This window comes from Oncorhynchus gorbuscha, linkage group LG06, assembly GCF_021184085.1.
Source record: "Oncorhynchus gorbuscha isolate QuinsamMale2020 ecotype Even-year linkage group LG06, OgorEven_v1.0, whole genome shotgun sequence".
NCBI lineage: Eukaryota > Metazoa > Chordata > Actinopteri > Salmoniformes > Salmonidae > Oncorhynchus > Oncorhynchus gorbuscha.
This window is the reverse complement of record NC_060178.1, coordinates 26,282,558-26,308,804: the sequence shown is the minus strand read 5'-3', so window position 1 is coordinate 26,308,804 and position 26,247 is coordinate 26,282,558. Positions and strand designations below refer to the sequence as shown.

General features: G+C 42.3%; 2 protein-coding genes across 3 annotated transcripts in view; both read left to right on the top strand.

Annotated features, from left to right (window-relative positions):
• Nucleotides 1–26,247, top strand: part of LOC124037766 (cytosolic carboxypeptidase 6-like) — a 489,347-nt gene that overhangs the window by 350,084 nt on the left and 113,016 nt on the right. The gene's annotated exons all lie outside the window — the stretch shown is intronic.
• Nucleotides 5,488–13,081, top strand: LOC124037765 (BEN domain-containing protein 5-like). Of its 2 annotated transcripts, none has more exons than XM_046352787.1 (6): nt 5,488–5,837; nt 6,928–7,058; nt 7,621–8,086; nt 8,788–8,936; nt 9,755–9,968; nt 10,087–13,081. In XM_046352787.1, the coding sequence occupies exons 1-6, from the start codon at nt 5,657–5,659 to the stop codon at nt 10,281–10,283; spliced, it is 1,338 nt and encodes a 445-aa protein (XP_046208743.1). In that variant the 5' UTR covers nt 5,488–5,656; the 3' UTR covers nt 10,284–13,081. The 2 variants fall into 2 exon arrangements, with proteins under 2 accessions (XP_046208743.1, XP_046208744.1); XM_046352788.1 differs by having other exon boundaries at nt 5,497–5,837; nt 7,621–8,026.

Below are 26,247 nucleotides of genomic sequence, written 5' to 3'. Positions count from 1 at the left end.
ATGTCACTTGCTGCCTCCATTTGTGGCAGCTCCAGGGGCTGTGGGGATAACCATTAAGCCCTATTCCCTATGACCAAAGCCTCCCCAACAGCCATGTGTTTAGTAAGCTGACAGTTTGTGGAATTGGATAAATAGAAATATGATAGAAATACACCCAAATAAGTTACTTTTTATTAGATATTTGCTGTCCATTGTTTGTCATATTGACATATTGAAAATATTTTAAATATTCATGATACACTTTACAGTACCAGTCAAAAGTTTGGACACACCTACTCATTCAATGGTTTTTCTTTATTTTTACTATTTTCTACATCATAGAATAATAGTGAAGACATCAAAACTAAGAAATAACACATATGAAATCATGTAGTAACCAAAAAAGTGTTAAATAAATCCAAATGTATTTTAGATTTTAGATTCTTCAAAGTAGCCACCCTTTTCTTCATTGATAGATTTGCACACTCTTAACATTCTCTCAATCAGCTTCATGAGGAATGCTTTTCCAACAGTCTTGAAGGAGTTCCCACATATGCTGAACACTTGTTGGTTGCTTTTCCTTCACTCTGCGGTCCAACTCATCCCAAACCATCTCAATTGGGTTGAGGTCGGGTGATTGTGGAGGCCAGGTTATCTGGTGCAGCACCGTCACTCTCCTTCTTGGTCAAATAGCCCTTACACAGCCTGGAGGTGTGTTGGGTTATTGTCCTGTTGAAAAAGAAATGATAGTCCCACTAAGCGCAAACCAGATGGGATGGCGTAACGCTGCAGAATCTTGTAGTAGCCATGCTCATAAAGTGTGCCTTGAATTCTAAATACAGCACAGCCAGTGTCACCAGCAAAGCACCCCCACACCATCACACATCCTCCATGCTTCACGGTGGGAACCACACATGCAGAGATCATCCGTTCACCTACTCTGCATCTCACAAAGACACAGCGATTGGAACCAAAAATCTCAAATCTGGACTAATCAGATCAAAGGACAGATTTCCACCTGTCTAATGTTCATTGCTCGTGTTTCTTGGTCCAAGCAAGTCTCTTCTTATTATTGGTGTCCTTTAATATTGGTTTCTTTGTAGCAATTCGACCATGAAGGCCTGATTCACGCAGTCTCAATCTGAACAATTGATGTTAAAATGTGTCTGTTACTTGAGCTCTGTGAAGCATTTATTTGGGCTGCATTCTGAGGTGCAGTTAACTCTAATGAACTTATCCTCTGCAACAGAGGTAAGTCTGGGTCTTCCTTTTCTGTGGCGGTCCTCATGAGAACCAGTTTCATCATAGCACTTGATGGTTTTTGCGACTGCACTTGAAGAAAGTTCTTGGCCCACAACAAGGAGTAGCTAGAGTGCGATGGGACAAGGAAATCCTGGCCGGCCAAACTGTCTCCTAACCTAGACGACGCTGGGCCAATTGTGCGCAGCCTCATGGGTCTCCCGGTCACGGCCAGCTGTGACACGGCCTGAGATCGAACCCAGGTCTCTAGTGACGTCTTAAACACTGCGATGCAGTGCCTTAGACCGCTGTGCCACTCAGGAGGCCCCCCAGTAGACAAATCTGGGTTTGGCGGATGCCAGGAGAGCGCTACCTGCCCGAATGCATAGTGCCAACTGTAAAGTTTGTTGGAGGAGGAATATTGGTCTGGGGCTGTTTTTCATGGTTCGGGCTTGGCCCCTTAGCTCCAATGAAAGGAAATCTTAACGCTACAGCATACAATGACATTCTAGACGATTCTGGCCTTCCAACTTGGGGCAACAGTTTGGGGAAGGTATTTTCTTGTTTCAGCATGACAATGCCCCTGTTTACAAAGTGAGGTCCATACAGAAATAGTTTGTCGAGATAGGTGTGGAAGAACTTGACTGGCCTGTACAGAGCCCTGACCTCAACCCCATCGAACACCTTTACGATGAATTGGAACACCGACTGTGAGCCAAGCCTAATTGCCCAACATCAATGCCCGACCTCACTAATGCTCTTGTGGCTGAATGGAAACAAGTCCTTGCAGTAATGTTCCAACATCTAGTGCAAAGTCATCCCAGAAGATTCGGGGCTGTTATAGCAGCAAAGATGGGACCAACTCCATATTAATGCCCATGATTTTTGAATGAGATGTTCGACGAGCTGTTGTCCACATACTTTTGGTCATGTAGCGTATATGCAGCAAATGGCCAACGACTTTCAGCTAAATAACTGTAGTGTCAATTCTTTATAGTCTTTCTGTCCATACTAATACAGCTTTGAGAATTCATATTACGAGATTGCAGAATATAGCCCCATGACCCTCGCCAATCAATACAAAATTCCCTGGAGGAAGAGTGGCCCTAATGAGCTGAATTGACCGGCACTGAAATATGATCACTATTTCTGCAGCAGTCATTTGTTCTTTTAAGAAAATATCAATTTACTCTAGTGTATCAATGAGAATACACTGCAGGATGGCGGGGGTAGCGATGATACCTCTTTAAATATTTAATGAAGGAGTTACACAATAAAGTTTGTTCGTGCTCTTTCTGTCAGTTTGGAAGTCTGACTACTTCATGGTCACCTAGTTTTTAATTAAATGTTAATTAACAGGCAAAATAAAGGAACTCTACTAAGACACAACTCCCCCCCCCAAAAAAAAATAAAAGCATTATTTTTATGTAAATAGTCCTTTGAAAAATAGACTCTCCCATGTTTTAAAAAGCCTGTCTTGGAGTTACTACCATACCCTCATTTCCTGTGAGTGTTTCCCTTAAACAAATGATCTTAAGGCATACTTCTAATAGTTGTCCAATTGATCCTGCTGTCCCTGCTGTACTCTCATATGCTTGGCCAAGGGCATAGCATTCTGCATGCCAACCTGCTGCCATCAGCCCCGGCCAGCCGTCAGACACACCTGTGCTTGCGTCTGTCCATCGCACAGATTGGCACAGGTTCTTTGTTTTGATTGGCTGTGCGCTTATGCTAATAATACCTAATGTCACAGCATTTCCACCAAAATCCCACATCCACTTGAAAACCCCGTCCAACACACAGGCATGGAGGCACTAAAGACCTGCTGTGATCATAATGCGAAGCCCGTTTAAATTCCAGTCACAACGAGATGACGTCCGTCTCAGCAGTCTAATTCCATCATCAACATCATTACTGCTATTATCCCATGTCTATTTTTAATACGGGGTAATGTATCACCAATAAAGATAAATGAGGGAGGCAGCGAGGAGGTAATTGGCAGGACATGATGTCTGACTCTGCACTGACTAAAGTCTACAGTGCCAACTGCTCCCGAAGCTTCAGGAAAATGTGTCCTTTATGTGGCCTAAGTGCTCTTTTAATAGCGTTTGTCCTCATTGTATTACCGTCTAACTGTTCTATAAATGTGTGTTTAAATGTATGTATTTAAGGGTGGGGAAAACTTCATATTTGTAATGGTTTTAAGTATATCTATTCTCATTCCACAGTATATAGAATTAGTGTGCAGATATGTTACGCTACATGCTGGGGTCAGGTTGCTTGAGGTAGGATAGGGGAAGTTCAGTCTTAAGCCTGAGACACTTCAAGACAACAGCTCCTGGAATTGAGCGGTATTATTGTGCCAGACATGGGCTTGAGGACCTAGCAATTAAACAGTAGATTAGATTAACAGTAATCCTTCATTGGAGATGAGAAACTCCTGAAATCTCTTGTCTACCAGTGAGACTCACTGGTCTTGTTTATTAAAGTGTTCTTTGTCTTACTATTTCAGAATTTCAGAGAATTGTTGTCTATTTTATTTTATTTATCCTGGTAAGATGACTGAGAACACATTCTAATTTACAGCAACAACCTGGGGAATAGTTACAGGGGAATAAATGAGCCACTTGGAAGCTGGGGGATCATTAAGTTGCCATGGTGGTATGAGGGCCAGATTGGGAATTTAGCCAGGACACCACCAGGGTTAACACCCCTACTCTTACGATAAGTGCCATGGGATCTTTAGTGACTACAGAGAGTCAGTACACCTGTTTAACGTCCCATCCAAAAGACAGCACCATACACAGGGAAATGTCCCCAATCACTGCCTTGGGGCATTATTTTTAGACCAGAGGAGAGAGTGCCTCCTACTGGCCCTCCAACACCACTTCCAGCAGCATCTGGTCTCCAATCCAGGGACCAACCCTGCTCAGTGTCAGTGGGATGCAGGGTGGTATGCTGCTGGCAGTGATTGACAAACTGATACACAACAAAGGTTCCTATGAATATTAGCATTGCAGTATTTTGCACAACCCCAGAGATAAAAGCAGTTACCATATTGGAATAGGAGATCAAGTTCTATTACAATAATTGAAATAGCCATCCAGATACCTGTCCTCATTCTCCGTCTGAGAACATCTCCACTGGACCAGCATATCTCTCACAACCCTCAACAAGAGAAAACTCACACTAACATAACAGCAACCTATGCCTCAAGCCTTGATGTCTGATCTGATTTTTTTTTAAATGCAATGAAATTACAGACGAGAACAGCGTCCAAGTTCTGCATGAGTTACTTTTCGATTACGACTGGCGAAGCAGAAAAACATTGTTAGTGCCATTTATCGACAATGCTACTCTCTATTAAAATACAAGTGAAGAAATCCATCTCATTGTGTAACAACCGGACTATTTTACAATAGCAAACAGTTCCCTTTCTGTCAGATGGACTTTGTCATCTAGTGTATAAAAAAGGGAAAGATTAAAAGGTACACCAGGCAACACATTGACTGAGACACACTTGAAAAGCCACAAACAAATGGAATCAGTGATCAGACCAGATAATCATCTCTGTGGCCTTCTTCTCTTCTCTTGGTTTCATTCCAGGGGTTGAGGACTCAATGGAACCTACAGAGGCAGAATGAAAGTAATCGGTGAATTTATTGATTACGATAATGATGTTTTTTTTGCTCTTCTAGCTGAAAGTATCTGGAAAGAAACAGCAGGACAAAAAGCTGAAATCTTGTAGTCAGCTCACTGGGGACTATGTTTCTTGAATATCGTCAGTAGTTGAGGAAGTTGACTTTAACTGTATTTCAAACCATAATTTATGTTTGTACAAATGCCAAAATAAAGATTCCTTGAGAATAAACTTCTGTAATGAGTGATGCTTTATCGCAGACAGTCACAATCACCAACAAGGTGCTATCCTTCATCTCCTTTTGAGTTACAGTTGAAGGTTTAAATCAATCACATTTTCTGTGCCACAAAAAATGTACTTCCAATGCATAAAAAACGTTATGGTGCTAAAACTGTAAAAAAGAAGAAAAAAAGAAAGAAAACAAGAGGTTCTAAAATGAAGGTTTGATTGAATTACTGCCATTGTCTTTACTTTAGGATATTATGTAGGGTAGATGCGTAGGTAGTGTGGCCTGTTACCTGTCAGTCAATATATACACTTTATTTCATTATTTCAATGATTTAATTCATTAATTTTCTATTTAAGAAAAATATAAGAAGCTCATTCTTGTTTCTATTAGCAAGGTCTTGTGATGGAGCGCGCGGCTAATATCCTGAAATAATGTAGACCAGGCCAGAGTAGCAGAGTGCAGAATAGAAGCCCTTCCCAATTCCCCTTTGTGTTTATATATATATATTTTTTATACTTATAGAGGGAAAACTGTCAACCATATCCAAAGTGCAAGACCAAAGAGAAATAATGTATGCTTTTGTGAGGTTCTTGGAAGACGATATGTGTTACGCTTTACCCGCTTCAAATGTGAAAGACTTTAGACCTCTGCACAAAACAGATTTTGATAATCAGAAGGTGTATCTGGTTCTCAGAACAGAAGATAATGGTACAGGCCAGCCGTGCAAAGCACAGATTCTTGCCCTTGCAGGTACGTTATCTTTGTGCTCTCTTGGTTTGACTGTTTATTAATTGAAATCGTTTGAAAAAGTGAGACTAGACAGCTCCTAGAGAATAAGAAAACATGCCTTTTCGGTCTGCTGTCAAACACACCAAGTTCGCTAGCTAACGTTAGTTATCAAGCTGACAACAATGTTCTCGCTACGATGCTATTGCTAACGTTACCTAGTTTACATACGGTTATTTTTCAGGGCGGCATTTGTTGTCGTATCACATGTTTGCATAGTACAGCTAGTTAACGTTGGTTTTCTTGATGACATTGTTTTTAGTTGGCTAATATATCTAACGTTCGCTAACTAACTATGTGACATGAACGTCAGCTTGCTAGCCAGTCAGCTAGCTAGCTAGCTAGCTAGCTAACGCGTTAGCTTAGCCAGCCACTTACTCATCCAGATTGTTTACTAACATTGGATAAGTTATTTTAGCTAACAATACACATCAACACCTCTACACGGTTGTTGATTTGATAGCTAGCTAGCTCGCTTCATGATGTGATGGCAATCGCTATCAATCGCCCTTTGCTAGCTAGGTCGGACAACGTCAAGCCAGCTGCATACAAGTTAGCTAGCAATATGTATACATCAATCACACCGGTTATTATAGCTTTCAATAACGTTTCCTCGACACATATGAGTGTAACGTTGTGTGCATGCATTCACACATGCATCGTGTAACAGAGCAGCCACACATACCTTTTCAACATCTACCGTAGCTAAGGTATTTAGCTAGATTACTAATCCTCGTGTTTGAACAGTCCCTGGCTAATGTCAGTTGAGTGCGTTAACTAGGTTTGTTGTTGTTTCTCGTGCTGTAGCTAGCTAACCATTCTTGGTCCACACTGGATAGCTAACTAACTATATTAGCTAGTTGGATAGAAAACAAAAACTACATACAGCTTGTTTACTAGGGATGGGTGAAACCAGATTGAGATGAGATGCATGGACGAACGGTCTTTAGCTGACTCGTATTTGCCATAACGCTCCTGGAAAATTCCCTTCGATTTTTTTTCTGTCTCGACTTTATATATCAAATGCGTGCTGACACTTAGATCTATTTTGCAGATAACGTTGATGAGTTTGAACATAGTATAATGCAAAAAAAGATGAAAATTCCGAAGATGTCAACAAGGAATATGGGAAATTCAGTTGAGAACCACTTTGGGGAGGAACGACTGCCACTGAGACATAAAAAGGTAGGTGCAACTAAGCAATGTAGCTAGTCAACTAGTATTCATAGTTTTCAAACTGTTAGAGCATTTCTGTGATTTGGGGCTCTGTGAAATTGTTGGTGTGTGATTCAACCTCTTCACCAATATAATGTGGATCATGAGGAATATGAAGAATACTGATGGTAAATTTTGTCTTTTGATAATTTAACTAACTAAGTTTTGGATGTTTCCTAAAAATCCCCTGCTGTTTTATTTTATTTTTTATTTTTTTACAATATGCTGGATTAGCACATGTAGCACTCTGGACAGCTGCAAATCCTCTGAGCTGCTCATCCAAGACCTCCATGACACCACTCTTCCCAGTGATTTGTATCATTTTGTCAAACAAAGCTCCCTGCAGCTATGGATACATTGTCAAACATTCGTAACATAAGTGTTTTTATTAGACTGAAATTATGACAGTTATGACACACCAGATCACTCTTATCACATGAAATTATGATGCAGTCTCCACATCATTATCACATTCATATCCCTTGTGCTTTAAACAATGATTAACTGCATAAAGTCCCTTTTGATTCCACAGGCTCAGCCACCGGACCATGGGCGTCCCACTGCCAACTCCTCCAAGAGCCTGGCAGCGGTGGTGGCCCGCCTGGAGAGGAATGCTGTGAGTTCCTGCATGGAGGGAGAGGAGGACCTGGAGGAGGACAGGATGATGGAGGAGGAGGAGGAGGATGAAGAAGAGGAAGAAGAGGAGGGAGACTCTGATGCGGTGGTACCGCGGGTTCTGTATGAGGAGCTGGTCCACAGCTACAGGCAGCAGGAGGAGGAGGTGAGGAGGCTACAGCAGGAGCTGGAGAGAACCCGCAGGCAGCTGGTCCAGCAGGCCAAGAAGCTGAAGGAGTATGGAAGCCTGCTGACGGAAGTGAAGGAGTTACGTGACTTCAACAGGAGGCTGCAGGATGTGCTCCTCATGAGGCTGGGCAGCGGTGAGAGACACACACTCTCCAGTCACCTCTCACTGCAGCCTCCCATGCACATCTGTTCAGGTTAAGAAAAAACTGTTTTACTAGACTAGTGTCAGCCACATTTAGAGTTGTCTGGATTTTGAATTTGTAGGTTTGGGTACCTTCTTATATTGCTTTTAGTGATCAGATGCACAGTTGATACCTGAAGTTATGAAGGAATTGGTTATTATCATTTGTTTTTGAGGGGGGGGATCAGTATCAGTGACTTTGGTTTTGCAAAAATTGTAAGTAAATATTGAGTGTCAAGTGCTTGTTCACTCAATGCTTCTTCCACAAAAACGAATATGAAAATTGAGTGGATTTTCCCTTTAAGCCAGTTCCATGGCCAGCTGCACATGTTTTGCATTGGGGCCCCTGGGGTGTGATATGGGGGCCAGGCGGTCTAATGGACAGGCTAAAGATTAGACTGGCCAGGGTGCTTTGGGATCAGGAATGTAGTGCGCTGACCGATATTAAAACTCATCAGCTACATTAGAGCTTAGTGTGGCCAGCCACCAAGCCAGCTTACTGGGCTAAAATAGTCCCGCTGTCTCGGTGCACAGGGAAGCCTTGCTGCATGTACTGGTCCAAAGCTAAGACTAGAACTCCCTGATCACATGCTGTTGTGGATGAGTCAAAGCCTCTGTTAGTGCTCTAGGCTTGTTGTTCCTGAGAGACTACACTACACAGTATGCCTAGAGATATGCATCTCAACTTTACTTTTGATTTTGCACCTCATACAGAGCCTATGCATGACAATGGCACTCAGACAATCAAAGCAGAGGTGGTGGAGCCCATCATTGAGCCACAGGAAGTGTGCAGAGAAGAGGCCAATACCAGCTCCAGCCACTCCCCCTCCCCAAGAACAGTCTACACTTTTAATGATGGCAAGGTGAGTCTAACCACCTCCAGCCCCCCCATCTTCCTCGCTGTGGTCGCTTTGATGGGGAGGAAGCATTACATTTTCCCTTACACATAAACTTGCATTAAATTAGCCTTCTCTCCTTGAGGGTAAACAAGGCTGAGATGATTGTCCTTATTATAGCTTCGGCATCAGCACTGTTTATTGCCCTGTTAGTGGTTGCAGGGCTACATACGTAATTCTGCCTGCTTCACATGACGGGGGAATTTGTGTTCCAAGCAGAGAGCCTCTCAGTTCAAGCGTGAAGAACAAAAGCAAATTAGAACTCTCACACATTGCCTGCTATTAATTATTTCTACCGGAGGAATCTAAGTGACTGACGGGTAGCCCTAGAAAGAAAATAGAGAAAGGGTTCCTCTAAGTTAAGAGCAGTGAAAAGCCTGTCTGCTGGCCATGGGCCTAAAGCACATTAGCTGCAAAGAGAAAAGCCTTTGGATGCCAGCCTGAAGACTTCTCAGTGATAAAGGCAGGGTGGCACACATGGCGCTCTCAGCATTAGCTCACCTATAACTCAGGGCAGGTCTGTCATTCCGCTTGTAGCGTTGTTTGGTGCAGACTTACACAATGTGTCATTCTGGGGTTCTATGCCATTATAAATACTCAGTGCAATTCATTCAGGCTGGAACCCATTGCCCCTTACTTATTTATGTAGCTGCTGAAACATGGCCCTTTGATATCTTATTTGGGCTGAATGGTTGTGGGATGGGCTTTGTTGCTGTTGGTTATAGTGTAGCCTCAGATCTGAGTGTAGGTGACCCTCACTACATATCTGTGCTGCGTTACTGCAGGTGCACCTGGGCGGGGGCATCTGGGTTCAGGAAGAGAAGTGGCACCAGCTCCAGCGGACACAGGGAGACTCCAAGTTCACCAAGAACCTGGCCGTCATGATCTGGGGCACTGAGACCCTCAAGAACAGGAGTGTCACTGGCGTGGCCACCAAAAAGAAGAAAGATGCCCTTCCCAAGCCCCCCCTCTCCCCAAGCAAGCTCAAAATAGTTAGAGGTAAAACTGTATAGGCCTGTTGTCAGATGTTTTGGGCACCTTTTACAACTCAAAACGTTTGGAATATCTCTGTGATTTGATGAACAATACACACTTATTTTTTTCCCTTTTTTTGCAGAGTGTCTGTATGACCGAGTGTCTCAAGAAACGGCGGACGGCGCAGAGATCACACAAAGATTGTCCAAAGTGAACAAATACATCTGTGAAAAAATTATGGATATCAACAAATCCATCAAGAACGAGGAGAGGCGGGAATCGAAGCTGCTCATTAGACAAACCGTCAAGATGGAGAATTTCACCTACGATGGCATGTAGTGAAGAAAAGTTGTCACCATACTAGAGCTCATTCTCTTTTCTTGGACTGCCGAAACAGAAGAGGGTGGGTAGGTTAATGTGTGCCAGGCCAGCACTAGAGATCCTCTGTAGGCGCCCAAGGCCCTAATCCATCAGCTGTAAGACAGCTTTACCTGCAAGACAGCTTTACCTGTCAATCAATGCAGTGAGTGGTTAAGCGTTTTGGTGTGTCGTATGAACTGGTGTGAGAGATTCTTAAATCAATCATCTGGTTGTGAGAGAATGCAGTGGCGCTCCAACCAAATATTCTGTGTCAGAACATGACGTTGTGTCCTAATATTCTTAATGATTTCCCTTGACAAATAACTTCTGATTTGTAAGAAGATATTCTTGACTAACCATGCTAGTTTGTCGCGATTCAGAGGTTAGCCACACTGAAGGCCTTAGTGTTGAGTCTCTGTGTGTGCTATTGGTACTTAAAGTGACGTGGGGAGGTTGTTAATACGCACTTTTTCAACAGGGTCTCTCTGATATACATGTCTTAATTGATACATGCCACATTGCGCAGATATTCCGTTGCCCGAGAGATTATTGCTGTGTGGTCATCTAGATGGGATGCAAGGTTTGAGGTCTCGTTACCATGGGAATATGCCATTTGGATTTCCATAGTATAGAGCACCAATAAACATGAAGAGTTTGGTAAAGAGAGGTTTATCATTATTGGTCTGTGGTGCTTGTCCACATCAGACGTGTAACGGTCTTGCGAATATATGTTTTCTGGATAATGATTAACAGTGTATATACCCTACTTGAGAGATCCAACTTGAGTTTACATAAATGTGATTGTTGTAGTAGTGTCTTTATTCAAGCTGTCCTGCAGATCGTTCAACTGTTTTGGAGTTGTGGTACAAGATTTTAAGCCCAGAAAGGCTTTATGTTTATGGGAATCATTGGGGACTGTGTCCTCCAGTTATTTAGTAAGATGTGATTTTAATCTAAAGTAAAGCTGATATCTTTAAACTGCACTTTGGTGTCTGAATGTGAAAGTTTGTCAGGTACTGTGTTTGTTTGGCGGTGGGTAAAGTTGTCTGTAGTGGTCAGTGTTCTGGCTAGATCCCTGGATAAAGCAGGATTCCTGCTCTCTCACAGCCCTCTTCTTTGAGGCACACCACTGGGAATGAATTGCTATATAGTGACAACATCCAATGACATGCCATCAGAACTTTTCAAATGTTTTTTCCCCAAACGGTTTGTCTGGCTGTCTGCAACCTGGAACTAAATGCTGCGGATTGAATTCTTAACTGTGACCATGTGGCTAACTGTGAATCACCTGCAGGTCTGCCTGTCAAGCCTTTTTGCCTCTTCACTTTCTATGTATTTTTGTTTGTGTCTATGGTTTTTCTTTTGTATTTCTTACAGTTCGATCAATGTTTTGTTAAGCTGTGGGGATATTTTAATGTATATAACGAGTCTCTTCTCACAAGTCATGTACTTTTTTCAGTTTTTAGTCCGACTTACACATTAACATGGTAAACTCCTGTATTTTTTTTATTTTTATTGACATTGCAATTCCTTTGTTATCTGGCGGTAATTTTTATGTTTGTTAATTTTGGGGGGCTTTAAGCTTGATATTGTATCCAAATGTAGATTAGAAGCATCTAAACTCTAAAAAAAGAAGTGTCTCTCACGTCGGTAATCTCTATGAAAAATAAACTAGGCAAACCACAATTTAAAGTGATGTCTTTAGGAGTCAATATAACCCTTCCCTTATGTTCGATTCGGTCTACAACTCAAGTGCATCACAAATGACTTTAACCTCCCGAAATGTATTTATTTTCCAGTAGCTGAGAATGTCCTCTTTCAAATGCTTCATATGCTAAGTTGATAGACCCAACTGTTTAACATTTAGCCAAATGTTTGATTTACTGTACCAAAGTCGTAAATCTAAATGAGATTTAATAACATTTATGACATCAGATCCCTGTCCCTCGGCCTCTGAACATCACAGGGAGAACATACTGATGTCCTTGTGATCACCAAGGACATATCTTTACTGCACAGGGAACCATTTTTCTTTAGCACAAAGGTCAAAGTCGTGGTCAAATTGACTTCAGATAAATCGACTGAAGGGAAGGGTTAAATGTCCCCTATAAATACGGGCTGTATTTTCAAATCAATCAATGAACGCACTTTAAATCTCTTGTGACAGATTCTCCATTTGTAAAGAAATGGATTTGTTTGCAAAACCGATTTGGTCTCAACTTATTTAGGCTATTTAGAAGAAGAAAAAAGACTAATAATAATAATCGATGCACCTTTCAAATGGTCCTGATAGGTCTGAGTTCTGGTTTATTTGTATGAACTGAATACGTGTGAAGAGTGGTCCTCGGTAAGCTATGCCTCTGGCACACAGTGCTTTATATTCCCCAGGGTTTGTCTATTCCCACCAACATGCCACTCCCCAGGCATTGGAATGGGCTGTAGGCATGAAACTAATGTGTAAAGGATGTGTTTTTGTCCTTCCTGTATGAACCAGACGGTAGAGCTATACAGAGAGGAACTGTATGTTAGCTAGTTCTTTAAAATGTTGCGCTAATCTTCTGTCTGCTGCTCTCTTGTCCCATTGTTTATATTTTCCATGTTTTGACTGTTATTTTTATGTGCTTTGAATTGGCCCCACTATTTCAATGATGTGTTTTTTTTTAAGATGTAGATTAGGGTTCAGTGGGAAGTTGGGAACACTGGAAGTTCAGCTGGAATTATATCCTGGTTGAATGATCGGCAACAACAAAAAACATAGATCCATCCGTGTCCAAAAAGGACTGTCTGCTGTTTGTTCTTTTTACAGACAACTTTTAAAATGTGAGAAATTGCACCTTCCCTGTATTTTGTAGTGCTGATGAGTAGCTAGTTGTTAGGAAAGCCAAGCTTTATAACTGGCCCCTCCCTCCAGCTCTTTAGACAGCTAATGGTTAAACGTGGGCATGGCCATTAGGTATACAGTACATGGCCTGGCCTCACTCAGCCCTCACAGCCAGTGATCCCTATGGCCACCCAGATGATGCTTAAGAAAACAGGCAAAGTGTCTTGTTGCATTGCTATAGCTTTGCTGTTATTAACAGTAGAAGCATGCTAAACCCCAGACTGCACTAGGTGCCATTCTCTCTCTGGTTAAACGTTGGATCCATCTGTGTTACCAGACAGGTCATGTATTGGAATGGCTATACAGCAGGGGAGGGCAGCTCTTATCCACAGGGCTGGCAGGATCCCTGAGCTTAGTACAAACAGACAGCATGGGGACTGGCTGGGGGGATCCGGGCAAGTTGACATATGAAACAAGCAGGGACTGTACTGTGCTTTTTCATCATCTAAAGTTATTCACAAATTCAAGGACCTTGAAAATGTGCATCACTACTGGATTGTGTGCTCTTAACTGAATGTGTAAAGATGCTGGGTGTCTTGAGTGTTGTTGTGGGTGAGTGGTTATATTAAGCCAAAACGTTGAATGCTGATAATGGAGAGGGGGGTTGAACTTGCACAAAAATGTCCCTTGCCAAGGTTTTAGTCCAGAGTTATCTAAGCTACCACAGAGACTAAATATATTTTTGTTTTTAAATATTCTCCCTAATGTAGATGTCCTGCTATCATTTCTGTAGAGATCAACATGGCCCTGTTGGGTCCTTGCGCACAGTATGTATTACATTACATGCATTTTAAAGCTTTTAGTTTGTGTGAAAACTGTTCTGCTGTGTGGCCCGCGATGAATTCCTGTGACACATGTCGTTAATGTTGTTTACTCGTTTGTTTTCTGATGCCAAAAAAAGGGGTATGGTTAAGTAGCAATGAAGATATAATATTAGACTTGTCAACTGAAAGGCTGACCCGTTCATGAAAACATGCTGAGGACCAGTCCAGGTTTAACCCACCAAACTGCCCAGTGTTCCTCCTACTATCACAGCCACTAGGCGTACTGACAACAACACTTCCTTAGGTATGCAGTGGATATGAGGTTTTTCCATAAGGAAGATTTGTTTGTCATAACCTTTATGGCAGTGAGTCCCACTGCTCTCTCTTCCTCGCTGTGCTGTGTGATTCATGAAGCCCAAAATCACCACCTCGGATACAATGTTTTTTTTTCTAATTTGGGCAAAAGTCCGTCCTTCACTCTCTCTCCATGACACTGAGTGTTGAGGAGATGTAAATTCGTTAATAGGTGAACGGAAGAGTGGCCTCCCTTCCTCGATAACCACCTTTCATCAAGGATGGGGCGACAGGTACAATAGCCTAGGGGTTAGAGAGTTGGGCCAGGAACCGAAAGGTTGCTGGATCGAATCCCTGAGCTGACAAGGTAAAAATGTTGTTCTGCCCCTGAACAAGGCAGTTAACCCACTGTTCCAACAAGGCAGTTAACCCACTTCCCCGGTAGGCCGTCATTGTAAATAATAATCTGTTCTTAACTGACTTGCCTAGTTAAAGGTTTAAAAAATAGTTGTGTATCAAACCGGAGTCCTTCGCGGAAGATTTGTAACGTCTGCCACACTTCCTTTTGAATCAGCTTTTGTTTTGTCGTCGGAGAAAAACACGTTTTAAAACTATGCTAGTTACAGTTTTCATCTATAAAATATCTTGCACAACTAACTAAATGTTTTTTGTGTTTTACAAGTATTATGATGTAAATGTCACTGCCTGATGACACGTGAGTGGAGAAGGAGTCATTTCATACAGGTGTATTTTCATCCATGTTCTCTCTCCTCGATGACCTTTTTGACATTTTTCAAAAGGAGGTGAGAGAGGACAGAGGAGAGGACGCAGGAGTTGGGCAAATCCAATTGAGAAAATGCCAATGTTAAGCTTACTCTAAATGAGAAAGGGGCTTGGGGAACTTTAAGTGCAGTTCCACAATTCATTGGCAAGTATACTTCATCTAGCTTCACTGTCCTACCTCATTGCTTCTCTTGTGTTCGTGTATGATGTATATATTTTTGAAACTATAGGAAAATACCTTATCGATAACTCATTTCCAAATGTACAGTATATGTAAACTCGTAACACCTCAGTACTACACAGTTGATATCATTATGAGGAAATCAGTTTTGTAAAAATGCTTACTAAAGAGCCTACTGTCAATGGATGCCCAGTTGTCTCCAAAAATGTATTTCAACTGATTGCTCCTTTTCACTGGTTGATGGTGCTACCAGCAAACGGGTTAACTGATCTGTCTCTTACCTCAAATGGTGCTAATTTTTTCTATGTTTTTATTCTCATTAAGTTGTATGTTATTCAAGTTGGTCATCCTAAAATAAACGACAAATCACATTTCTAAAATGTTAAACTACACTTTGCAAATACTATCAGATACATTCTGGTTTGAGCTAAATCAACTCTGCTGTTTTAAGTAAATCATAGTTCCTTGCTTATTTTATGATCTACTTTAAGCAGTTATCTAGGAATTGTACATTTTGGCATGCTTCAGATTTGAGAAGGTGGTACCTTTTCATAAGCACATCTCAGATCACCATTTATCCAAATACTGCTATATATTTCGCTGCATGTTGGCTATTTGGGCAGTTGTGCTAAAACCAATTTCAAACTGGACTGGGCAGTTCTGTTAAAGATAGATTTGGTCCTCGGCAAATGTTTGGTTAGCCACAGGTCAATGCTGTGACCACTTCTACAGACAGATTGCAATTACATTATTAGGGTATTTCTTGGCAGTGTCTCTAATATTTAGCTGGAAATTAGATATTGGGTTGGATAGGGTTGTGAACTTACCTCTCTAGGAGAATATGACATTTACCATTCATTGTATCTTGTAATAATGTTTAATAGATGGGTGTGAAATGTCCTGACATCTTCATGTTGATATGTGACAATTTGAAGAATGTCAAAAAATTGTCAATTTGACCTCTGAAAAAAATAGTTTTGTTTCACTCCTTGTTAATCTCCTTCATTCTTGCTGCTGAATATACATTTATAAAAATTATATCAATATATACGTATCAATATTTTTTCAAAATATGGTAATTGAGAGCGTGTTCAATAAGTACTGTGAACCAGAGCCATAGATATATGATGTTTATATGTACTCCATATCTGTGGCTCTGCTGTAATGATGTTGTCTTTTTAAATCCCTAGTTTCTTGGCGCCAGAGATACATGCACAGAGGGTTTTAAGAACAGTCTATTTTCTGAGATCCCACATGTTCCTGTGTTAGTTGAGGTATGGGGAGTAGAGGGAGCCTAGGTCTGTGAATGTGTCCGTGGGCACCAGAGTTTGAAAAGGGGGGAGGGAGGTGGCTCATCAGTGTGTCCTGGGGGAGGGGACCCTCACACAGTCACCATACCCCAGAGCTGGCCTATACAGTAAGGAAATGTTATAAAAATAAATGTCCTTGCAAACCGGTCACACCTCCGCTATACAACCGACTTTGACTCTTAGCATCATTATTCTGTGTTTGCTGCACCTGTTCAATGTTCAGATCAACAAAATAAATCCAGATGTTTATTCTACCAGAACATTTGACTCATATGGCTCTTTTTTTCAAAGTTCCTTTCATTTTGCATCTTCTTTTTGAACTTTTTGAACTTGGTTATCGCTCAAATAACACCTACCCTCACTGCCCTATCCCATGTGGACAAGAGGAATACCTATGTAAGAATGGTGTTCATTGACTATAGCTCAGCAGTCAACACCATAGTACTCTCCAAGCTCATCATTAAGCTTGGGGCCCTGGGTCTGAACCCCGCCCTGTTCAACTGGGTCTTGGACTTCCTGAAGGGTCGCCCCCAGGTGGTGAAGGTAGGAGACAACACCTCCACTTCGCTGATCCTCAAAGCAAGGGCCCCACAAAGTTGCGTGCTCAGCCCCCACCTGTACCCCTTGTTCACCCATGACTGTGGCGATGCACGCCTCCAACTCAATCATAACATTTGCAGATGACACAACAGTACTAGGCCCGATTACCAACAATGACGAGAGCCTACAGGGAGGAGGTGAGGACCCTGGGAGTGTGGTGAGAGGAAAATAACCTCTCACTCAATGTCAACAAAATGAAGGAAATGATTGTGGACTTGAGGGAGCACGCCCCTATCCACATCGACGGGACCGCAGTGGAGAAGGTGGAAAGCTTGAAGTTCATTGGTGTACACATCACTGACGATCTGAAATGGTCCACCCACGCAGACATTGTGTTGAATAAGGCTCAACAGCGCCTCATGAACCTCAGGAGGCTGAAGAAATTTGTCTTGGCCTCTAAAATCCTCACATTCTTTTACAAATGCACAATTGAGAGCATCCTGTCGGGATGCATCACCGCCTGGTACGGCAACTGCACTGCCCGCAACCGCAGGGCTCTCCAGGGGGCAAACTACCTGCCCTCCAGCCACAGTGCCCCCCCCCCCAAAAAAAAACATTCTGCACTAACTGTAATTTTGATTCAGACATTTGAAACTACACAAATAATTAATTGGATAATAATTGGATTCTCTTATTTGTATTTATTTACTACAAGTGGTTTCTATTTTTCTTTCTTACCTTTTATATTTAGGAGTCTTTTTGTATTTTTGAATATATTTTGATATTTATATTGTTTTAAATGTTATTACCCTATTGCTAACAAATAACACAGCTGCAACTAAATTGCACAAATCCTATATCACACAAATACACAAATAGAATAACACACTTATACAGAAGAGATCCTGATTATTACACTATTGCACTTCAACCAGGAAACACACAAACTAAATTGCACAACTTCCATCTAAAGCCGGACCTTTCTTGCCTTCCTTGATGCAAAGTCATCAATTATATCATCATAAGAAATCTGCCCAGCAATTGCATGGTTAATACTGATGAAAGCAAGGCCACAAAGGCATTCCTGTGACATGGTGGACCTCAGGTTGGATTTGATGAGCTTCAGCTTTAAAAAGCTCCTCTCTGCTTCAGCTACGGTCACTGGAAGTGTAAGACAAATTCTGATAGCAGTCCACAAATTTGGATACATTTCTGAGATCTCCCTTTCGTGTATAAATATAATCAGCTCAAGCAGGGTCATGGTCTTCGATGGCAAGTCAGGCAAGTTCGATAGTTCCTGTGCAAGCTCTCTGCCATCCAAGTCTGAGTGTTCTTTATAGTGCAGTGTCACACTAAGGCTCTCTGCCATCCAAGTCTGAGTGTTCTTTATAGTGCAGTGTCACACGAAGGGCCTCACATTGTTCTGTCAGCTCCTCATTGGAGAGACTTTGGAAGGTTGACAGCACTCCAAACTTCTCTCCCACATTTTCCAATGTCGAGAATCTTTCCTGAAGGGCTGAGGTTGCAGCATCAGCAACGACATTGAAAAATGTCACCTCCAGCTTCTTCAGGGCATCACTCAAAGGCCCATCAAATGATTCATATGAAAAGTGTCCGCTTTGTGGACCTCAGCCTTTTTTGTTGTAGAAAGACATCTATATTTATACCCTCGCAAATATCCTTGGCTGACGTTTGTACAGTCATAAAGCCTGTTGCCCTATAGTTGCTGAGACCTCTCTGTCTTTCTGAGAAGACTGACACTTAACATCCATATGCATACTGGGAGACTGCATCAGCTTGCTCACATGTTGGATCTGGCTCAAGATGTCATACCACACCACTGTACAGATGCTGAAGCGGTATGATCCCAACTCCTCTGACAAGGATTGGGCCTCAATCTTTATCACATGGTCTTTGGTGCCTCTCTCACCACTGCTGCCTGATACCTCAGTGGCCCGACACTCTTAACTTTACTCTCCCACCTTGTCTCCGTCCACATCTTCAAAGTGATGTCCACATGTTTTTTCAGGATGGCCCATCGCTGTGTGGAGGCTGAGAACAAGGTGTACAGTTTGTGTAAGATGCCAAAGTAACCAGTGGCATCGACAGAACTTTTAGTAGCATCAGCCACAACCAGATTCAATGTGTGAGCCCCACATGGCACAAATAGAGCTCTTAGATTCATTTCCATGAGTCTGGCTTGGACACCTTTGTTTTTGCCTCTCATGTTGGCCCAATTATCATAAGACTGTCCTCTGCAGTCCTCAAAAGGAATTTTTAGCTCCTCTAAACTTTTGAGAATCGGGGATGCCAAATGTCGGCCCTCCTCTGCCTCCAAAAACACCATAAAATGTTCATTTAAGTGGGGCTCTTCCTTTTGTGATACAATTCTAATCACAACGGGTAACTGTTCAGATTTTATTTCATCTTTATTTAACTAGGCAAGTAAGTTAAGAACTAATTCTTAACTACAATGCCGGCCTACCAAAAGGCAAAAGACCTCCTGTGGGGACAGGGGCTGGGATTAAAAATATATACAGTGGGGCAAAAAATATTTAGTCAGCCACCAATTGTGCAAGTTCTTCCACTTAAAAATATGAGAGAGGCCTGTAATTTTCATCATAGGTACACTTCAACTAAACAGAAAATCACATTGTATGATTTTTAATGAATTTATTTGCAAATTATGGTGGAAAATAAGTATTTGGTCACCTACAAACAAGCAAGATTTCTGGCTCTCACAGACCTGTAACCTCTTCTTTAAGAGGCTCCTCTGTCCTCCACCCATTACCTGTATTAATGGCACCTGTTTGAACTTGTTATCAGTATTAAAGACACCTGTCCATAACCTCAAACAGTCACACTCCAAACTACACTATGGCCAAGACCAAAGAGCTGTCAAAGGACACCAGAAACAAAATTGTAGACCTGCACCAGGCTGGGAAGACTGAATCTGCAATAGGTAAGCAGCTTGGTTTGAAGAGATCAACAGTGGGAGCAATTATTAGGAAATGGAAGACATACAAGACCACTTATAATCTCCCTCGATCTGGGGCTCCACGCAAGATCTCACCCCGTGGGGTCAAAATGATCACAAGAACGGTGAGCAAAAATCCCAGAACCACACAGGGGGACCTAGTGAATAACCTGCAGAGAGCTGGGACCAAAGTAACAGAGCCTACCATCAGTAACACAGTACGCCGCCAGGGACTCAAATCCTGCAGTGCCAGACGTGTCCCCCTGCTTAAGCCAGTACATGTCCAGGCCCGTCTGAAGTTTGCTAGAGAGCATTTGGATGATCCAGAAGAAGATTGGGAGAATGTCATATAGTCAGATGAAAACAAAATATAACTTTTTGGTAAAAACTCAACTGTGAAGCATGGGGGTGGAAATATCATGCTTTGGGGCTGTTTTTCTGCAAAGGGACCAGGACGACTGATCCGTGTAAAGGAAAGAATGAATGGGGCCATGTATCGTGAGATTTTGAGTGAAAACTTCCTTCCATCAGCAAGGGCATTGAAGCTGAAACGTGGCTGGGTCTTTCAGCATGACAATGATCCCAAACACACCGCCCGGGCAACGAAGGAGTGGCTTCGTAAGAAGCATTTCAAGGTCCTGGAGTGGCCTAGCCAGTCTCCAGATCTCAACCCCATAGAAAATCTTTGGAGGGTGTTGAAGTCCGTGTTGCCCAGCAATAGTCCCAAAACAGCTCTAGATGCACACATAAGCACCCACACATGTACCCACACACACACACACACACACACACACACACACACACACACACACACACACACACACACACACACACACACACACACACACACACACACACACACACACACACACACACACACACACACACACACACACACACACACACACACACACACACACACACACACGTGCGGGTGCACAAACACACCCGAAGAATCATGCTGGGGAGAAGTGGAAGCAAATGGGTCTTCATCCTCAGGCTCAGAAAACATTTATGAAGAGGCCTGTGTGGCTGAGGAGGTAGATGGATCCTCATTCTGGCCAGTGCCAGAAGGTGCTCCAAAATATTTCAGAAGTGCCCCTGAATTTGCATTGAAATACAGTATATGAGTCTGACACCCTAAATACATTTGATGCACAATTGATCAAACTTTCATAATAGGAACCAAATGATCCATACAACCTCCTTGGCTAATTCTAGGCATAAGACACCCCAAAGGACTCAATATATCACAAAAGTTACAAAATATCAGCATAATATAGATGTCTTTTAAGTTAGCCTACAGCATTGGATATTCCCCTTACTGAGCTCAGCCAATACAATCACAGAAAACCTTTATGATGTCACCTCAATGAAGGTTAATCAAATCAATAATGTGCTAGGTAGATGGAAATGGTTTTCTGGAGGCTACACACATTATCATGATGAAACTATGTGAAATTATATCCAATGTTATGTAAGTTAGTTGGACAGAAATATTGTCGCCCTATGTGTATTAGCATAGCAAGCAACATAGGCTAACAAACATAAATGTTATACTATCCTATATCATTACATGCATAATATTATACTCATATTATACTCAAGAGATGACATAGCTGCATACCTTTATCTTTTGCGCGTTTCTCCTCTTCTTCTTTCCTCTTTTTCCTGGGCACCTGATGGCTTAGACCTTTTCTTATCCATATGTGTTGATTTGGCACTGGAGCATCAATGCATTACTCACCCCCCAACACTGTCAACCAAGAGTCCAGACTTAACCAATTCACCTTGATGGTGAATTGCAAAAAATAAACGTCCCTTTTTCAGGACCCTGTCTTTCAAAGATAATTCGTAAAAATCCAAATCACTTCACAGATCTTCATTGTAAAGGGTTTAAACACTGTTTCCTATGCTTGTTCAACAAATCATAAACAATTAATGAACATGCACCTGTGGAACGGTCCTTAAGACACTAACAGCTTACAGACGGTAGGCAATTTAGATCACAGGTATGAAAACTTAGGACACTAAAAATGCCTTTCTACTGACTCTGAAAAACACCAAAAGAAAGATACCCAGGCTCCCTGCTCATCTGCGTGAACGTGCCTTAGGCATGCTGCAAGGTGACATGAGGACTGCAGATGTGGCCAGGGCAATAAATTGCAATGTCCGTACTGTGAGACGCCTAAGACAGCGCTACAGGGAGACAGGACGGACAGCTGATCTTCCTTGCAGAGGCAGACTACATGTAACAACACCTGCACAGGATCGGTACAGCCAAACATCACATCTGCGGGACAGGTACCTGATGGCAACTACAACTGCCCGAGTTACACCAGGAACGCACAATCCCTCCATCAGTGCTCAGACTGTCCGCAATAGGCTGAGAGAGGCTGAACTGAGAGATTGTAGGCCTGTTGTAAGGCAGGTCCTCACTAGACATCACCTGCAACAACGTCACCTATGGGCACAAACCCACCGTTGCTGGACCCGACAGGACTGGCAAAACAGTGCTCTTCACTGACGAGTCGCGGTTTTGTCTCACCAGGGTGATGGCTGGATTCAAGTTTATTGTCAAAGGAATGAGCGTAACACCGAGGCCTGTACTCTGGAGCGGGATATATTTGGAGGTGGAGGGTCCTCATGGTCTGGGGGGTGTGTCACAACATTATCGGACTGAGCTTGTTGTCATTGCAGGCAATCTCAACGCTGTGCGTTACAGGGAAGACATCCTCCTCCCTCATGTGGTACCCTTCCTGCAGGCTCATTCTGACATGACCCTCCAGCATGACAATGCCACCAGCCATACTGCTCGTTCTGTGTGTGATTTCCTGCAAGACAGGAATGTCAGTGTTCTTCCACGGCCAGAGCCTGGATCTCAATCCCATTGAGCACGTCTGGGACTTGTTGGACCGGAGGGTGGGCTAGGGCCATTCCTCCCGAAATATCTGGGAACTTGCAGGTGCCTTGGTGGGAGAGTGGGGCAACATCTCACAACAAGAACGGGCAAATCTGGTGCAGTCCATGAGGAGGAGATGCACTGCAGTACTTAAAGCAGCTGGTGGCCACACCAGATACTGACTGTTACTTTTGATTTTGACCCCCTCTTTGTTCAGGGACACATTATTCCATTTCTGTTAGTCACATGTCTGTGGAACTTGTTCAGTTATGTCTCAGGTGGTGAATCTTGTTATGTTCGTACAAATATTTACACGTTAAGTTTGCTGAAAATAAATGCAGTTGACAGTGAGGACGTTTCTTTTTAGTATGATGAATTAATTGTGATTTATTTTATGACTGATTTTACTAATTTAATTAGTACTGTACAATAGGTGTGCTATTTGATTAGATTCCCCCACTCCCCCTACCGCAGGCTTCCAGTGGGGAGACCTGAGGTCAACCTACCCCCGCCCCCGCCCCCATCCGTATCTTGTACTTCTGAGTGGGAGACCTTCTCAGGCTGTAGCCTACCTTTTGTCAGTAACCTGTCGACAATTTCTGGTGAAATTGGAGGGCGTGCAATTCAAATAAATAATTGTGAAAAGTATGGCTATTAAACATCTAGGTATATACAAGTGTCTTATATCGGTTAAAAGCTAAAATTCTTGTTAATGTAACTGCATTGTCCGATTTACAGTAGGCTTTACAGCGAAAGCATGCCATGTGATATTTTTCATCCAGCACAGGCTTCAAAAAATCACAAATACCGATTAAATAATCACTTACTTTTTGAAAATCTTCCTCTGATTTGCAATCCAAATGGTCCCAGCTACAACATGCATGGTCGTTTTGTTAGATAAAATCCTTCTTTATATCCCAAAAAGTCCATTTAGAACAAGTCAAACTACATTTTTTTTAAATCCTCAGGTACCCTAAAATTTAATTCAACTATAATATTTTATATGGAAAGAAGTATGTTCAATAGAAAATTAAAATTAGCAAGTGCGCGTTCTCTTTGTCGCGCGCCCACAGACTGATTTCCAACTCTGACTCCCTGTACCAAAACTCAAAATTCTTCCTCGTTTTGGAAGACACAAGCCTGAAACCTTGAACAAAGACTGTTGACATCTAGTGGAAGCCATAGGAATTGCAATCCGGGAGCTGGGAGCTCTCAAAAAAAAATTATGGTGGGTTTTTCTTTGGATTTTCTCCTACCATATCAATTGTGTTATAGTTATTTTTACATTTCTCCAAACTTCAAAGTATTTTTCTATCCAATGGTACCAATTATGTGCCTTACTGGCTTCTGGGCCTGAGTAACAGGCAGTTTACTTTGGGCACGTAAGTCAGGCGGAAATTCTGAAAAGGACCCTAGCCCTAACAAGCTCTAGCTCACAAACTAGAATCGGGTGCCCACTCCGACAAGGTTAATTGACCAACAGTTCCACACAGTGACATGATATCATTGACGTGACGTGCAAATGAATGATAGAAAACCGATCGCGCAAATGTCACCATTCCCCCCCAAAAATTGTGCGGGCGCCCCGTGCTAACCCCCAGCAAGATGGCGGCTGCACATGTCGCCCATACCTAAATCTGCCACTGCAGGACACGTACAGCACCCGATGTCACAGGAAGGCCAAAAAGATCATCAAGGACATCAATTACTCAAGCCACAGCCTGTTCACCCCGCTATCATCCAGAAGGTGAGGTCAGTACATGTGCATCAAAGCTGGGACGAGAGACTGAAAAACAGTTTCAATCTCAAGGCCATCAGACTGTTAAATAGCCATCACTAGCCGGCTTTCACCCAGTTACGCAACCCTGCATCTTAGAGGCTGCCGCCCTATATCCATAGACTTGGAATCACTGGCCACTTTAATAATGGAACACTAGTCACTTTAATCATTTTAAAATAATGTTTAACATACTGCTTTACCCATCTCATATGTATATACTGTATTTTATTAAATTCAATAGATATGTTTATTGTTGTGACTTGTTAGATACTACTGCACTGTTGGAGCTAGGAACACAAGCTTTTCCCTTCACCCGCAATAAAATCTGCAAAATATGTGGCCAATAGCATTTGATTTGATTTGTTTTGACCCAAGTCTCAAGCTCAGGAAATTGTCTATAACTTTGGCACTCTTTTGTTGTTGACACCAGTTTTGACTGGAGTTGTGAAACCATGCAGGCGGACAAATACAGATGAGCCCAATGATACATAAGCACAAGCAAATCAGACACCTTGTTAGGTATTCAGATTAGCATTATGGCATTTACAGATCACACATAAGCACTCTGAATTCTTTTCCTACCATTGCTGAGATCAATCCTCACTCCCCATCTCTTTCTGTGGCTTTGACTTTGAATTTGGGACACAGGCTGGCGGGCTGTGTCTGATGTGCTGGCTTCACACTAGGCGGAGTGGTCTGGGGATTAAAAGGCAGATTGATCTGGGTATCAGACAGAGATAAGCGGACAGGGCTCCCTGATATATTGGGGAAACAGGAAGTTAATATCAGTCCACATGCTGCAGTGGCACACAAAGTAGGAACTTTGGCAACACTGGGGGTTTAGAATGTATGAAAATGTCAAAGTCCCATTGTAATATAAAATCTGCAATTATTCCAGTGATTGAAAATCTCAACCTTTGACGATGTGGAGGTGGGGGGACAGATTTTGGGTTGTTTTGCACTGAAGTAGTCATTTGTATATTGTTGTTGAATATTGCAGTGAAATGGCACTCCTTGTGAGCAGGCCTCTTAGCCGAATCCACCTGTCTCCTATTTGTTTACCTCACAATGAATTTCCATATATTATTGCCTTACTAAGCGTGTTGTCCATCTAGGCTTTTTCTGCACTCAATGTCTGCTCAATGTCATTAACACTAACAGTTACCACATGGCTGTAATGTATTGCTCCATCCGTTATTGACAATGAGATGATTCAGTGTAGCAATGATGGATGGATTGGCCTGGGAGGAACAGCCAGTGCTTTGTATCCTCAAATCACATCAAATTGTATGAGTCACATGCACAGAATACAACAGGTGTAGACCTTATAGTGAAATGCTTACTTACAAGCCCCTAACCAACAATGCAGTTTTAAAAAATACAGATAAGAATAAGAAATAAAAGTAACAAGTAATTAAAGAGCAGCAGTAAAATAACAATAGCGAGATTTATACAGGGGGTACCGGTACCGAGTCAATGTGCTGGGGCACCGGTTAGTTGAGGTAACATGTACATGTAGGTAGAGTTACTA